The sequence below is a fragment of the Ovis aries genome, chromosome 3 (assembly GCF_016772045.2).
Source record: "Ovis aries strain OAR_USU_Benz2616 breed Rambouillet chromosome 3, ARS-UI_Ramb_v3.0, whole genome shotgun sequence".
Lineage (NCBI taxonomy): Eukaryota > Metazoa > Chordata > Mammalia > Artiodactyla > Bovidae > Ovis > Ovis aries.
The window spans coordinates 166,199,990-166,216,691 of record NC_056056.1 but is presented as its reverse complement, the minus strand read 5'-3'; the positions used below and the strand labels follow the sequence as shown (position 1 = coordinate 166,216,691).

Here is a 16,702-nt window from a genome sequence, read left to right as displayed (position 1 = left end):
TTCTCTTTTTACAATTGCATAAGAATAGATAAAAAGATATCCACCCTCTTAAATTCTTAAGGGCACAGTACAGTGTTGTTAACCATAGGCACAAAGTTGTACAGCAGATCTCTAGAACGTTTTCATCTTACATAATTGAAACTTTATACCCACTGAATAGCATTCTCCATTTCCTGCTCCCTCTAGCTGCTGGCAATCCTTCTCCTATTTTCTGCTTCTGAATTTGACTGTTATAATTCATATAAATGGAATTATGAAGCATTTGTGCTTCTGTGATTGGCTTATTTCACTTAGGGTAAAGTTCTCTGGTTTCATCCATAAGTAGCATCATTTCCTTCTTTTTAATTGCTGAATAATATTCCATTGTATGTAAATACCACATTTGTTTTTTATGTGTTATTTTCTAGATTAAATAATTTACTAAGTTGATACTAAGAAAGAACCCATGGCTTTCAGCCTTTGTTGATAATCAAGACTTTCCTCAGCTCACCACTTATCCTGTTCTATCAATTTCCTTTGCATTACTATTTCATTAGATTTCTCATGATTATGAGTTCTGAATTTCTTAAGTGATTATATATTTTTATTGCTTGTTTCTACCACTAACGAACAGTTCCATAATGGCTATATCTTGTTGGTGTTGTTCACTTCTATATTTTCACTGCCTAGAACAGTGCCTGGCACATCAGGAGTAATCAGTAAATTTTTCTGATGGAAAGAAGAAATAGATGGATACTATCATTAACTAAGCTCTAATTATGAAATCCTTATTGTAATAAAAGATGTAGGAAGAGGAAAAGGTACTTTTCATCAGCTTTAGATGGGGCAATTAGAATAATCTTTTGATTTACAATGGAGTAATTCTAATATAATGATAGAAGGGGGAATTATTGATGTGTAACTCAGGATGTTAATTTGTAAACTTACTTTTATTATGATTTCTAACATTAATAAGGGTCCAAAAAAAGATGTTCAATTATTTTTTTAAATAAGGCAAGTATGTGATAAATATTTGGTATATAAGTAGGTCTTATAAAAATACCAACTTTTCTGTCTTTCCAAACTTAAAAGATCTCTGAATCATGCTACTTCTTGCCATATTACAAAGTTCTTTGACTTGGACAAATTTAAAAAGCGTCAATTACAGTTTTTTTTTTTAAGCCCACTTGTTCTGAAAAACAGCTTGTTATATATTTGTGTTCTTGTATGATAAGTGTTAAATATGTGTAGAGCATAAATGATGCTAACTTATGGATTCTGGTAATTTTAGATGTATGGGAGTGGTTTGATTGAAATGTATGATTGTTGAATATTACAGTAGATACGTCCAGTTTGGTCCAACAAAATAAGATAAATAGGCAGATATTATTTTTAGGGAGAAAGGATTCACCCAGGAATCCAAGAAGATAACTGTCAGAAGTCCTTAGGACATAATGTGATTTGAAATTACATTAAAATTTTAGTAAGTCTATTTCTGGGTATTACAATGGAAAAATATTTATATCTCACTTCACCGGGCCTTTTATGTGGTTTTAATTTTTTTTTTCTTGTTTAGGTTGTCTACATCCGGTTTCCATTCTCTTTTCAGTCCTCTCATGATCTCCCTCTAGGGGGTTATGTTTTTGTGTTTACTTGATGCTTTTATCCTTTTTAAATGAAAAAAGTGGGTCAGTATTACTTCAGTTTGTCTTCACTTTCACTCTGCTGTTAATTCCTGAACTAGCTTTTAGCCTCTGGGAGAGAAGAAAGTAAAAACATTTACAGAAACTGGGCCAACCTCTCTCCGGCCCCCCTCCTCCAAGAAAACAAAACCTAACCAGCTCAGCAACAGAAGTTCCTTTCTGTTCTCACAGCACCTTCTATTTCCCTTCTCATAAAGCTCAGGTTTTTATTATAATTGCTTATGGCGTATCTTTCATGCTAGTGAGACTCTCAGTCCTTTAAGGACCTAGTATATTGTTAAAAACATAATATAAAGGAGATTGTAGTTTAACTGAATAAATGCTGCCTGTGTGAGTGATTGCTGCTCTCGTATTCACCCAGCCGCCCACAATAAAGGAGAAAAGTTGCAGCAATCAAGCTCAAGTGTGGGTCCTTTGACATCAGCTTTCTAGAGAACGAGTAGAGAACTGTGGCAATGGTATCTAAATTACATAATTACTTGGATAATTTAAGGCACAGTTTTTGTGTTGGTGGGGGGGATGTTGAAAGATGAAGGGGCTGAACCAGTCAGATTTCTTCTCCAGTCGCCGTGGACAGGCACTGCCTAACCTTCACTCTCGTGGGGTCTCATCACCTCTCCCACCGCCCTCTCACCACCCCAGAAGCGGGGCACTTGAGACACAGGGCCCCCACCTCGGGGTGGGGGGTTTCCCGGGGATACCCCGCCCCGCCTTCTAGGCCCCGCCCCCACCGCGGCCACCGGCAGGGGTCGCGCTGCCCGCGGCGAGCGGCTCAAGCGCTGGTGGGGGAAGCTCCCGCAGCCGGTCGCCTTTCTCTGCTGCTGCTGGTTGGAGCGTTTCAATAAAAGTCTTTTTTCTCTCGCGTTCGCTCTCCCCCGGGAAACAGGCGGAGGCGTCAATCCGCAGCCGCCGAGTGAGAAAGCGACGCACACGCAGCGGCGAGCGTCTCGTCGGCTCGGCACCGTCCGGCGGCCCCAGAGAAAAGGAGCCCGTGTCCGGCCCGGCCGCCTCAGCCGGGCGTCGGCGCCTCCCTGCCCGCCTCGCTCCCACCCCGGCTCCTCCAAGGGGATTAGTGGGCCGCCCGCGCGACTCGGCGGCCCGGGAGCCATGTTGTCCGGGGGGCTTGGCAACGCGTGAGCGACCCGCGGCCCCTCCCGGAGGCTCAGACTCTTCGGCGAGAGCTGGAAGGCGGCTGCGGCGGCGGAGGCCTGCGCGTCGGAGGCGCCTCGGGTCGGCCAGCGGCTGGGACCCGGACCTGCATCCGGTCGCCGCGGGCGTCGGCGGAGCCGCTTTGCCTCTGCGCCTCCCTCGCCTCCCCTGCTCTCGGGACGCAGCCCCCGCACTTGCTGGTGAGTTGGCGGCCGGCTGCGGCGCGGGGCTTTCCCTCCTGCCCCGCCGACCCCGGGCGGAGTGGGGCCGCAGGGTGCTTGAGACTGGGGGCCGGGGCGAGCGGCTGGGTAGGGGCGTGGGAGGCTCAGGCCCGGTCGGGAAGTTGAGAGAGGGCGGCGCGGCGCAGGGGCTCGCTGGTGCTTGTCGCCCCTGGGGTCCAGCGCGGACCCCGGGCATTTCCCTGGGCGTGGGGTGGGGTGTGGGTGTCTGACGCTCTGGCTCCTTCGCGGGAGGCGCCTTCAGCCCCCGCCGCGTCCGTGTTTGCTGCCGTTTTGGTCTCCGGGGGAAGGCCGGTCTCCCCGCGAGGCCGAGGAGGGGAAGAGGCAGAAAGTCTCCTGAGACACAAAGGTCCCCTCGGCGGGGGTGGAGCTGCGGGAGCGGGCGGCGCAGCCCCGAGGGGAAGGAAGGGGCGCGGGTCCGCGGGAGGTGGGTGAAGAGGCGGCGGCTGCCGCGTTTCCAGCTCCTTGGAGACGCCGGAGGTGTGCGCGGGTGGGGAGCTGGAGGAGGAGCCCTCGCGTGGGGAGCCGGCCGAGACAAAGCTCGGGGCAGCCTCCCGCTGGCGGGTCACACCCCTGAGTGTTGGCCAGAGCAGAGGTGGAGGGAAGGTGGGAAACCCCAGGAACCGATGGGGAGGGGGAGATGAAGGGGCTGCCAAGTACTGTCGTCTGCGTCGCAGTTGCTTTTCTCAGGGTTTTTGTGCCCGATGGTTTTTGCTCTCCAACTCGGCTGGAGAGCTCCAGATCTGCTCCCTCCCATCACCCCCTCCGTGCCACACTGACTCTCCTGCGGTTTCCCCCTCGTTTTTCCCTTCTCACCCACTCCTTTTCGGGTAAGCAGCACTATGCCTTCTGCTTGGGGAACGTTTGGTAATGACAGGATGTCTGAGCTTGTTCTGACCCTGAACTGCCTTGAACTCCTCTTTCTTCCTCCCACCCTTTCCTTTCTGGGATCTTATAATGTCACATGGCCGTTAACAATTAGCTTTTCTTCTGCAAAAATGGCAAAAGCATGTAGCTGAAATCTATGGCGCTCCTCCTCTATATTTAATGTGTCCACCAGAGACACGTCGCTGGTCATGAATTATCACCTTTTACTTATTAGCCAAATAAACGTTTTAGATACAGAAGTGGCAAATTTTGTTTTGAGTTTTGACTGTTCCTAGGGCCAGCAAGTATATCCCTGTCAGCCACTAGATCTTCTGTCACTTATCAGGAAATGCTTGACTTAGACAATTGTTTACTCAAACTTTGCTGGTTCTTTCTCGAGTCTTTGTTGAAGGATTTCTTTTAAAAGGCTCTTACGTAAGGTCAGAGTAACAAATCTGAATTACTGTATTTTAGGCGTATTGACCATTAGACAGAAGAAAATGAATGGGATTTTTAAGATCTTTGATGTCCTGAGTAAAGGAGGGCCTTCTAGAAGGTAGAAATCAGGTTCAACCATACTGTAAGAAAAGGACTTGCTAGCATTTAATTGGTTTTGTTCTGTTCTTTTATAAGATTAAGTAGGTTTATTTACTAAATGTTGATGTCGCTTTGTTAATGAAGTTATTTCAGTCTTTGTATTCCTAATATCTGCATACTTCCATAAACTGGGTTGGAACAAAAGAAAAAATGTGGCTATATTTAAGGAAATTTTTTTTTAAATGGATGAGATTTCCAGATGTAGAAGCGGTAACCTTTTATCTGGTAAATTATCTTATGGGCCAGGAAAACAGATTGTTTTGAATGTTGGACTTCAAAGAATTTGTCTTTGAATTTAAACTGTTTTAAAATGACTGTGCAAATATATTACTGATTTTTTAACAGCAAAAATAAAAACATGTTGAAATGTGTTTGACATCACTGTTGCTAATCAATCATTTTAAGAATAGTCACGTCTTGCTGCTTGTTGCCATTAAAATGTTGACACTATAAAAATTGTGAAAGGGACTTCAGTTTAGGGATCAGTCTGAATTGAAAGACTCCCTAAATTCTTTGTGAAATTAACAGGTCATATCATTAATAATCAATGTTTTTATTGAAAGGCTGTATTGAGGATACACTGATTTCCCCCCCCCTACATAATTATTAGTGTCTAATTAGTTACCTGAAGTTTTATCCTCACTAGAAGGAAATCTACCAAAAAGTCAACAAAGATCTAGGTAGTGGGACTTACAGATGAATAAAAATACATTTCTGTATCTTTCAAATTTTCGCCTGACCTTTACAATCAGTAAAAAATATGGAGAATTAAATTCTTGTTAAAAAAATTGTCTTGTTCTGATTTGCCTGTTACTAAAAGGAGGTTCTATAAAATGTGTAGTGTATTCTCATCTTTGGATTCAGGTCCATTAAAATCACTTTTAGTGTTAGATGTTTGAAATAGTGCAGCTTGCCAAATGAGTCTGATTACCTGAAGAAAAGAGAAGTGATACATAGTAATGAAAAGGCAAAAAGATAAATAGTAAGGAAAGATGAAATTAGAATAATTAATTCAGTGTATTATAGCGATTCAGTGTGGTAGTGGTAGCTTTGTATACCAGCAATCTTGTTCTAATAAGTCATTGGTTTTACCAATAGAAAAACTAATTTTTTTTGTAGCACAAAATAGCTGTGTTGACTAAGGAAATTTAAAAGTATATAAGTGTTGATATATTTAGTTTTCATTTACCGGTTTAGTCCTATGATTATGGTGAAAAGAGATGGCATGGAAAATTTACTGTCAATGCCTTTGTTTTTTCCCTTATTTTCAGCAGCATTTTTCTCCTCTATTGGTGAAAGAGTGCTGACTAAAACACTGTAATATTGTGAACAATGGCTACTGAGATAGACATTCAAAAGTGAAGATAATGATGTTACTTAATATAAAAAATTTTCTATGAACACAATTTTTGCCCTGATATTTTCTTTGTTATTGTCTAATATTACTGAATATTTATAGGGCATTACATTTTGAATCTTTATTACTGTTCTGTAGTCTTAATAAAAATTAGAGCATCATGACATGACATTTATATGGCTTTTATAATTGTAATTGTAATGAATATATTGCTGTATTATAGAAAAAAGACATATAAGTTAAATCCAGCTTCTAAAATACTCTTTAGAGTATTTTATCTATTTTAAAAGTTGTCCCCTTTCACATAGGTGAAGGAAAAACAGTTCTTTGAGTTTTGAATGTGTAGTTTCTGCTCAGTCTTTTAAATGGAAAAAGTATTTTAAATGTATTTTGTAAACAAAGTATGACACTTTGCATTTGAAATGATGAAGATAAACAGTAGGTTGATGGTATCTTAAAATGTGCTTTATATAGTATCTATGAAGTAAAATCAGCCTACGATAGAAAACCTAGTATAATTTACTAGCATTCAGCTTATAGTGTTGGCAATTTCTTTGAACTGTTGGGGAGAGGACCTGTTAGACTGACTTTTGAAAAAAGATTTCTGTGAGATACTTACAAAATTAAGCCAAGAATTTTTACTGTCATTCATGAATTCTTGTCATTGTTTTGCTCCCAAATTTTTTAGTGGCAGTCAGTTTGATATCTGCAAAATATTTGACCTGAAAAGAGAAACTGTTAAGGACCAGAAAACTATATTAAATATATCTGAGATGCAGCTTAGCTTTCCTAGCTTGTTTTCCTCTCTTTTGGCCAACTTGGAAAATCAGTAGACGTCTATCAGTAAATCTAATAGGTGGGGTGCCTACTATAAATAATGCTATGTTCTGCTGTAACATATGGTATTGAACACTATATGTAAGGAGATTGATTTATAGATCCATGACATTGGGATAATTGAAAGTTGTCTGTAATTTTCTTAAAGTGTTAAAATTAGTTCACCTTATTTGAACAGGTACCAAATTTTATTGTGATAGTTTCATCGTTAATGAAATCCATGCATTCATCTCTTCATCCATGTCTGAAGTACATGTCTACCCTGTACTACCACTGTGGTCCGTGCTAGAATACAAAGATGAGGAGACTGGCACGTAGATATTATAGTGCTGTGACACGTGGAGAGAAACTCTCCTTTTTTTGAGGACACTGTTACTTCCTGGAAGTTGTCTTTGATTCATTCCGGCAGAGTTACCGTGATCCTGCTATAGCATTTATGTCTACTGTAGGGCTCAATGGGGCCTCCCTGGTGGTGCTAGTGGTAAAGAACCCGCTTACCAATAGGGGAGATTTAAGAGCAGAGGTTCCGGACAAGGTGATGGCACCCCACTCCAGTACTCTTGCCTGGAAAATCCCATGGAAGGAGAAGTCTGGTAGGCTGTGGTCCGTGGAATCACTTAAGAGTCGGACACGACTGAGCATCCTCACTTTCACTTTTATGCATTGGAGGAGGACATGGCAACCCACTCCAGTGTTCTTGCCTGGAGAATCCCAGGGACGGGGGAGCCTGGTGGGCTGCTGTCTATGGGGTTGCACAGAGTCGGACACGACTGAAGTGACTTAGCAGCAGTAGCAGCAAGGGCAGAGGTTCAGTCCCTGGGTCGGGAAGATCCCCTGAAGAAGAGTGTGGAAACCCACTCCAGTATTCTTGCCTGGAGAATCCCCAAAGAGAGGAGCCTGGCGGGGTACAGTCCATAGGGTCTCAAAGGGTTGGACACAAGTGAAGCGAATTAGCACCCTGTGTGGAACTTAATACATTGTGTTGTAATTAATTATTTACAAGTCTTTACCCTTTTGACTGCTTTGTGCACCAGAGGGACCATGCTTTTTAAATTTTGGTATTTCCCCCATTGTATGTATTGCTTAATTGAGTGAATGAAGTGATGGAATTAGAGAAAAACACTGAATTAGTAAATTAGAGTCAGATTAGTTATGGCCTGGAAATAAGTAATTTTGATACAGTAGAAAATAAAGAGCCTGTGTTTTGTGTATGCTGTGTTTTTATGAGAGTAATCTGGAAGCAGTTAGTAGGCCAATTTGGAGGGGCAGTAACTTGGTATTATTGGGCCTTTTAAATTGCATGTGAGATATATGCAAATAAAAAGAAAAGAGATGTAATCTTCAAAGATTTTTCTTTTAGACAGATTAGATCAATTACAATATCTATATGTAAATACAATATCTATATATAAATAAAATATGTGTGTGTGCATGGTCAGTTGTGTCCTGCTCTTTGCTACCCCATGGACTGTAGCCCGCCAAGCTCTGTTCATGGGGTTTTCCAGGCAAGAATATTGGAGTAGGTTGCCATTTCCTCCTCCAGGGGATCTTCCGAACCAAAGGTTTAACCCATGCCTCCTGATTCTCCTGCATTGGCAGGCAAACTCTTTACCACTCTACCACCTGGGAAGCCCATGTGAATAAAATAACTATTTTTAAAGGTCTAAAAACATTGGTTAATATCAAGAAGAAGATTTGGATAAAATTTCATCCTTAATCCAACTGTTTAGCTATAGAGTACTAGACTTAAATTCATTAAAATACAGAATTGCACTCAGAACAGTGCATTTAATGTCATTCCTGTTAACCTTACAGTTTATATATATATACACTTTTCATTGAAATTACTGTGCTTAAATAAAAACTGCTTTTATTCTCAACTTTTAAAATTAGACATTTCATTGAGGTTTTTAAAATTGAGTTTTAAATTATGTCTTTGATATAGTGTTATAAAAATGAGATTTGAGAAATCAGATTATAGCTTGATAAGATCTTGATGTGACATTTTAAAAAAAACAAGTTTTCACAACTTGTAAGATTTTATGCTTTTTCATATTCCTCTGTTTATTATATGGCCTTAAAGTGCTGAAAATGTTTATATCAGTTAAATTTTCAAGATGATATATACCTACATTTTATCACTCCAGAAACAGAAGTTAGCATTGTATTTTTCAGTAATTTTTGCCTGTAAGTTTGTGAACATGAATTTTTGCCATTCCTTCTCCAGATATTTACATTTCTGTTTTCCTCTGACCCCTTTTTTTTCCAGGAAGCTATAAAATGGTTGACATTTTAACTTTAAGCTATAATTTTTTGGAAAAAAACTCTGCAACTCATTTCTATTATGTAAAGTTTAGAATTGATTATAGTTTTTTTTTCTCATAAAGACTACTTCAGTAATAACTAATAACTATATGATCTTGAGCTAGTTAAACTCTTCAGGGTCATTTTCTTTTGTAAAATTGGGAATGACAGACCCTACTTTATAGCGTTATAGAAATTAAATGGTATGTATAGAAGACTTTGCGAAGTACCTTGCACCTAGTGAGTACTCAGTTAGCAATTATTTTTATTACTCTGTATTATTATTATTACTCTGGGAAAGACTTGGTTATGATACTAGAATTGCTTTGCAGAGCCATTGCTTCAGGTTGATGAATGTCTAAGTAAGTGATTCACAAGGATGATTGAGTCAAAATCATCTCTGGCTTTTTAAACCCATAGATATACCCTGTGGATTTTCTAATATGCCTCCCACCAAATTTGAGAATCAATGTGTTAGTGAGTTAAGTTTACTAATAGGTGTATGTTGCACCCTTTATGTGTATTGGCAGGAGGGGAATAGCATAGACTAATGGACTAAAGTAGGATATTCATTGTTGTTTCTTATCTAATGACCGTTAGGAATAAAACTGTCATAATCTTCCTGGTGAGCACATTGATAAGCTTTTCCTTAGGGAAAATTTCCAACCAAATTTTTCTTGTAACCATCTGCCCTGTTTCTCTGTGCTATACCATTTATTTGACATCTTAATAGTCTAGACAATGTATATGTGCTTTCCTTCTTAATGAGTTTTTTGTGTGACTCAGATTTTCTGAAGTCAAAATAGAATAACAGTTAATACAACTTACCCATCAAAAAAAGAAACTAGCTTTGCATTTTTCCATCGTCATAAAATTGGCTTAGATTTTTGCTGTTTACTGTGTTTTTATTCTCTTATTTGTAGGTCAGTGGCCTTTACCTGAACTTCAGAAGCACACGTGTTGATTAAAAACAACAAAACTAGAAGCCTGAATGTGTGTGTAAAATTTCAAGCTCTGTCCTAGAGCAGCTGAATTGGGATACTCTGGGTTTGGGTTTTTAAAGAATATTTCAGGTAATTCTTGAATTTTAGAGTCATTAGCGTAGTGCCAAGGGGAGGAACCACTCATATAAGTTAAAGTAAAGACAAAGTGGTTAAAAACTTTCATCATTCCATCTTATTTTTTTCCTTTCTATTCTGTTTTATATTTCCTAGTTTAATTGTGTTTGGGGGAAGGTTTTCTTAGGTTGATGTACAAAAGTCTTCTGTTCCAGTTATTTTATTTACTTTAGTAAATGTTTTCATCTTGCATTTTAGTTTGTTTGGTTAAAAGGTAAACTGAGGGGACTTCCCTGATGGTCCAGTGGTTTAAGACTACACTGCAGTGGGCATGGCTTTGATCCTCGGTTGGGGAACTAAGATCCTGCTTGCCACGCAGTGCAGCCAAAAAAAACCCAAAAAAAACCCAGCCAAACAAAAACCAGTAAATTGAGGCACATTAAAAATTTTCAACTTTATTTGAGCATACCTTGATTTGAATCAGGCAGTACCAAGCCGCAAGTGGTTAGGAGTACTCCACCAATAGGAGGAGGGTGGAGGTTTTTATAGAGAAGACATGGAAGCAAAGAAAGGAAATTAACTTGACTGGCTAGAGCATAAGTGATTGCCTTATTTAGGAAGCCTAGTTGGATGGTTGTTCTTAAGTTTAATTTTCTGAGATACAAGTGTATTGCGTCTGGCTTAGGTTTTAGTCTGCTGACATAGACTACCAAAGCATTGGAACCACCCCAGTCTAATGCTCATCTTGTTCAATAATTTTAGTTTCTTTCCAGTGTCTTACTGTTTCCTGCCTTTATAGTCTCAATTATTATGTTTTGAAAATCTTTTAAATATAAGAACATAAAATAATGTAAAAAATAGACTTTAAATTCCTTACAGTGGTTATGATCTTCAAATAGTCCTTTTGTCTTTTTTCATATTTGGAGTTAAATATTTTTGCCCAGGATCCTTTTTATAATGTAAGTTTTTATGCTAATACTAATTCCTATGGCTATAATTTTTAGTGGTTAATCATCAATTAATCAAAATAATTTAAACATTTCATAGTGGTTGATAATTATTAAATTATCACTTTAAAATTTTCACTTTTAAATTGTGCAAGGACAGACTCCAGCATGTGACGCACCACCCCCATTTTACATTTCCTTAGGATGAGTAGATATACAGACGTGGACTTCCCACTTGAAGCCTGTGAGCCTTTTCTGGTAATGCCTGTTGTACCAGTGCCGCCAATAATTACACATCTATTTTCAGTGACACTAATATTTAAAAATATTTGCTTCTGATAATTTGCTTATAGAAAGGTAACCATTTTATTTGAATTTCTTTGATTGCTAGGATGTTGGCTTTTGTTGTTTTTTCCTTCCCTCTGTATTGTCCCCTCAAACTGCTGGGGAGGAGACTATTAGCATTCCCTAAATCCTTACAGCTTTGTTGTTGTTGTTGTTCAGTTCAGTCGCTCAGTCGTACCCGACTTTTTGCGACCACATGGACTGCAGCACACCAGGCCTCCCTGTCCATCACCTACTCCCAGACTTTACTCAGTCTCATGTCCATAGAGTCAGTGATGCCATCCAACCATCTCATCCTCTGTCGTCATCCCCTTCTCCTGCCCTCAATCTTTCCCAGCATCAGGGTCTTTTCAGATGAGTCAGCTCTTCGCATCAGGTGGCCAAAGTATTGGAGCTTCAGCTTCAGCATCAGTCCTTCCAATGAACACCCAGGACTGATCTCCTTTAAGATGGACTGGTTGGATCTTCTTGCAGTCCAAGGGACTCTCGAGTCTTCTCCAACACCACAGTTCAAAAGCATCTATTCTTCGGTGCTCAGCTTTCTTTATAGTCCAACTCTCACATCCATACATGACTACTGGAAAAATCATAGCTTTGACTAGAGTTGTTATTTTGTGATATTTTCTTTGTATCAAATTACTACATATAAAGCTTTTTTTCTTTTCTAGTCAGAGAATTCATTTTGGTGATCTTATGTTTTGGTGATCCATGTATTCTTGTACTAATGCCAGCTTATTTTAACTTTTCACCATGTTATATCTTCCTGCCTGGTATGGAAAGATACTGAATATTTTCTCCCAATAATTTTGATATTATATACGTGTTCTACTTTTGTAAATGACAGGCCAAAAAAAAAAAGTAGATATAATTGTCTCCATTTTTTTTTTTTCAAAACTGGTCTTCTCTGCTATAAAATTTTAACCCTAAATAGGTCAACACCTCTAATAATAGTTGTGTTAGGAATCAGGATAAACTTCTATTTACTTAGTCCAGATTATGCCACGTAAAGAGCATCTCAGTAAAACTTACGTAACTTAAGATAGATTTTATCCATTTCATGCTCTCACTAAAGGTGGACTTAAATAGTTAACCTGAAGAGAATGAAGGAATGACTTTTAGCCAAGGGTATTAGGTAGATTTCTCAGAGGAGATGCTAAAGATAATTAGCTCTACATACAGAAAAGGGAGGCATTCTCAGATAAAAGAAGTGGGTGAAAAGGAGATATGAATAAAGACTAAGCATTATTTTAAAAGAATATATTCTCTATCAACCACTTGTAGTATAATAGGAATAGAGAAATAGGGGTTGCTTGTGGGCATAGTGGTAGAAGATGAGATCAGAGAGGGAGATACACCAGCAAGGAGTTTGGATTTTATTCACCAGTAGAACATTTTTAGCCATAATATAATCTTTTCTACTGTGCGTTTTGGGAAAATTTTGTGAACAGCTGCAAATGAGCTACTTCTGAGTGTTGAATGGGCAGCTTTTTGTGATGGGGGCCTTAGAGGATTGCTTTCCTACTTGAAAAGAGCTCCCTGTGCCCTTGTTCTCTGCTTTGGTTCACCTCAGAGACATGAAAATTATTTTATTGGCTCTTAGGTGCACTTGGATGTGGGTTTTTATTTGCAGACCCCTGCCATTTTTATCTTCCAATGAGAATATGTTCCTGTATGTTAGAAATTGGTTTCATCATTTTCTTGGGGAAATAGAAAAAAGTAGTAAATTTATAGCTTGTAGAAATGACAGATACTTTTAATTAACCTTAAGTATCAGCTTACAAGTCAATAACACAAATATTGTGCTTATACAGATGATTTTGTAGTTCTTTAGACTTTATCTTTGTGCTAATAACAAAGGTGATTTTACAGCACTATAATTATTTGTCTAATAGTAATACAGTTATGTTTTGAGAATAGGGTAATTTTAGCAGGTATAGTGGAGAAGGAAATGGCAACCCACTCCAGTGTTCTTGCCTGGAGAGTCCCAGGGATGGGGGAGCCTGGTGGGCTGCTGTCTATAGGGTAGCACAGAGTCAGACACGACTGAAGCGACTTAGCAGCAGCAGCAGGTATAGTACATTTCAGGATTTTTTTTTTTTATTAAAGCTTGCAATGAATTTTTGGTACATAATTGTCCCTAAGTGGGAGCTATCTTATCTCATAATATACTTACTCTTCAGAAATGATTCTCTCCCTTCCTCATTCTATTTGAACCCTTCAAAAAAAATTTTTTTTACAGTTGCAGGCATTAAAAATTATTTTCAATATTAAAATTAAATTTTGGGGGAATAAGTAATGTGATTATGGGGCTTCCCAGGTGGTGCTTGTGGTAAAAAACCTGCTTGCCAATGCAGGTTGGACGTAACAGATGCAATTTCTGTCCCTGTGTTGGGAAGATCCCTTGGAGGGGAGGGCACCACAACCCACTCTAGGATTCTTGCCTGGAGTATCCCCATGGACACAGGAGCTTGGCAGGCTGCAGTTGGTAGGGTGGTACAGAGTCAGACACAACTGAATTGTCTTACTTAGCATGCACCCAGTGTGATTATAAACCTAGAAGTATGTATAGAGACACACAAAATTTTTGTTTCCTGTTTTGCTTTCTTCTTGTTTTTCCTCATACACCTTTTATAGGTAAACATTTCTTTTAGTATCCTGCTTATTTTTCAAGTGTTTTTTTGCAAATGTAAATAAATGTATATTTTAGTTTGGAGGCTTTTTTCATGTATGAAGATCTTCCTTTATTTTTAATGGTGGTTGTACTTCTATTGGCTATATGGTCACACAGTTCTGTGGGGATCTTTGTGTTGTTTCCTATTTTCTGCCATTATTTTGCCAAATGAATAACATATGCTTACTGTTTCCATAAGCAAATAGATAATTTATCATCCAAGAGCATTCAACAAACTAACATCATGGCATTCAGTCCTATTACTTCATGACAAGTAGTTGGGGGAAAAGTGGAAACAGTAGCAGATTTTCTTGGACTCCCAAAATAACTGTGGATGGTGACTGCAGCCATAAATTTGAAAGATGCTTTCTCCTTGGAAAGCTATGACAAAGCTAGATGGCATATTAAAATGCAGAAATATCACTTTGCCAACAAGGGTCCGTACAGTCAAAGCTACAGTTTTTCCAATAGTTGTGTATAGATGTGAGAGTTGGACCATAAAGAAGGCTTAGCACTGAAGAACTGATGCTTTTGAACTGTGATGTTGGAGAAGACTCTTGAGAGCCCCTTGGACAGAAAGGAGATCAAACCAGTCAGTCCTAAAGGAAATCAGTCCTGAATAGTCTTTGGAAGGATGATGCTGACGCTCGAATACTTTGGCCACCTGTTGCAAAGAACTGACTCATTGGAAAGACCCTGATCTTGAGAAAGACTGAGAACAGAAGAGGGCGACAGAGGATGAAATAGCTGGATGGCATCACCGACTCAATGGACATGAGTTCAGCAAAGTCCGGGAGATAGTGAAGGACTGGGAAGCCCCAGGTGCTGCAGTCCATGGGGTTGCAAAGACTTAGTGAGACTTGCAAGACTTAGTGACTGAACAATAACAATAGCAACATAGTCTAAGAGCAAGTATTTCCCTAAAATTCCTATGTTGAATCCTAATCCCCAGTGTAATGGTATTTGGAGGTGGGACCCCTAGGAGATGCTTATGCCATGAGGGTGGAGCCCTCATGAATGGAATTAGTGGTAAGAAATCTACGAGATCCCTTGTTCCGTGAAGACACAATGAGAAGACAGCAGTCTGTGAGCTAGAAAGGGGGCTCTCACCAAATACTGACTATGCGGTAGCCTTGGTCTTGGACCTCCCAGCCTGTAGAACTGTGAGAAAATAAATTTCTGTGGTTTATAAGCCACCTAGTCTAAAGTACTCTGTTATAGCAGCCTGAATAGGGTGAGAGAGTTAACTTCAGCAGTCATAAATTACATTAATAATACAGTGTGTTGAGAATAGCACTTCACCTCTGTGGTCTTCCTCCCCCAAATTATAACCCAGGCTAATCATGAGGAAAGCATCAGACAAATCTCAATTGAGGGGTATTCCACAAAATAACTGAACAGGACTCTTGAAAACTGCCAGGGTCACCAAAACTGGGAAAGTCTGAGAAACTGTCGCTGCCTAAAGTAGCCTGAGAAGGTGATTATACTGTAATGTGGTATGCTGCATGGGACCCTGGAACAGCAAAAGAACGTTAGATAAAAACTAATAAAATCTAAATAAAGACTTTAGTTAATTATAATATGTCAGTTTTGATTCATTAATTGTGACAAACCATGGTAATACAAGATCTTAATGGCAGAAGCTAAGTTTGTGGTGTAGGGAGACTCCGTACTATCTTTGAAAATTTTCTGTAAATCTAAAACTATTATAAAACATTTATTAAAAAGTACAGATAGGTGTTTCTGTAATTCTGCTAGATGTATCTAAAAACTTTTTTTTAAGAACTGGTATAACTCACACTGTGGTGTTTGTCTCATCATGAATGACATTTTTTTAATATGTCTAATGGGTATTTAACTTAGTTTTCCTTTCTGTTAATGTTCATGTTCTTTATTCTGTTTGGTTGTTGGCCTTTTTCTTGTTAATTTCAGGAGTTCTCTGTAAGGGTATTAGCACTTAAAAAAATTAAATTTATTTTTAATTGAAGGATAATTGCTTTATAGAATTTCGTTTTCTGTCGGACATCAACATGAATCAGCCATAGGTACACAATAGCCCTCCCTCTTGAACCTCCCTCCCATTTCCCTCCCCATCCCCCTCCTCTAGGTTGATACAGAGCCCCTGTTTGAATTCCCTGAGACATACATTGAATTCCCATTGGCTATCTATTTTACACATGGTAATGTAAGTTTCCATGTCATTCGCTCCATACATCTCATCCTCTCCTTCCTTCTCACAGTATCCGTAAGTCTGTTCTCTGTATTTGTTTCTCCATTGATGCCTTGCAGATAAATTCACCAGTACCATCTTTCTAGATTCCGTATGGAATCTAGTTCCCTGTAGGGAGATTAGCCTTGTTTGTGATATGGGTTGCAAGTGTTTATGTATAGATTCTCTGATTTTTTTCATGCAGATTTTTCCTTTTTTATATGGTAGTTTTTTAGTGTTTCTGGATTTTGAAATATAGTTAGAAAAGTCTTCACCATTCCAAGGTTGTGAAGGAATTCATCCATATTTTCTTCCAGTACTTGTGATTTCCTTTTTTACACTTATATCTTAAAAGTTTGAATTCTTCAGTTCCTCCCAATTATTGAGTCATTTTAAATGCTTAATCTTTTCTTTCATGCCTGTGTAAGCATGCTTGTAAC

The 16,702-nt window shown here is 39.2% G+C and overlaps 1 protein-coding gene across 6 annotated transcripts in view; it reads left to right on the top strand.

Annotated features, from left to right (window-relative positions):
- Nucleotides 1-2,456: 2,456 nt before the first annotated feature.
- CDK17 (cyclin dependent kinase 17) overlaps nt 2,457-16,702 on the top strand; it is a 108,783-nt gene continuing 94,537 nt past the window's right edge. For 3 of the 6 annotated variants that reach the window (XM_027967633.2, XM_042247101.1, XM_060413073.1), the window contains exon 1: nt 2,457-3,031. Coding sequence is in view for 1 of the 6 variants with exons in the window: in XM_042247099.2 (XP_042103033.1) it covers nt 3,711-3,900 (190 nt within the window). In the remaining 5 variants the exon portion in view is untranslated. Of the gene's footprint in view, nt 3,032-3,529; nt 3,901-9,955; nt 10,106-16,702 lie in introns of those variants that run through there. The other 3 variants (XM_042247100.1, XM_060413072.1, XM_042247099.2) reach the window with 3 other exon arrangements.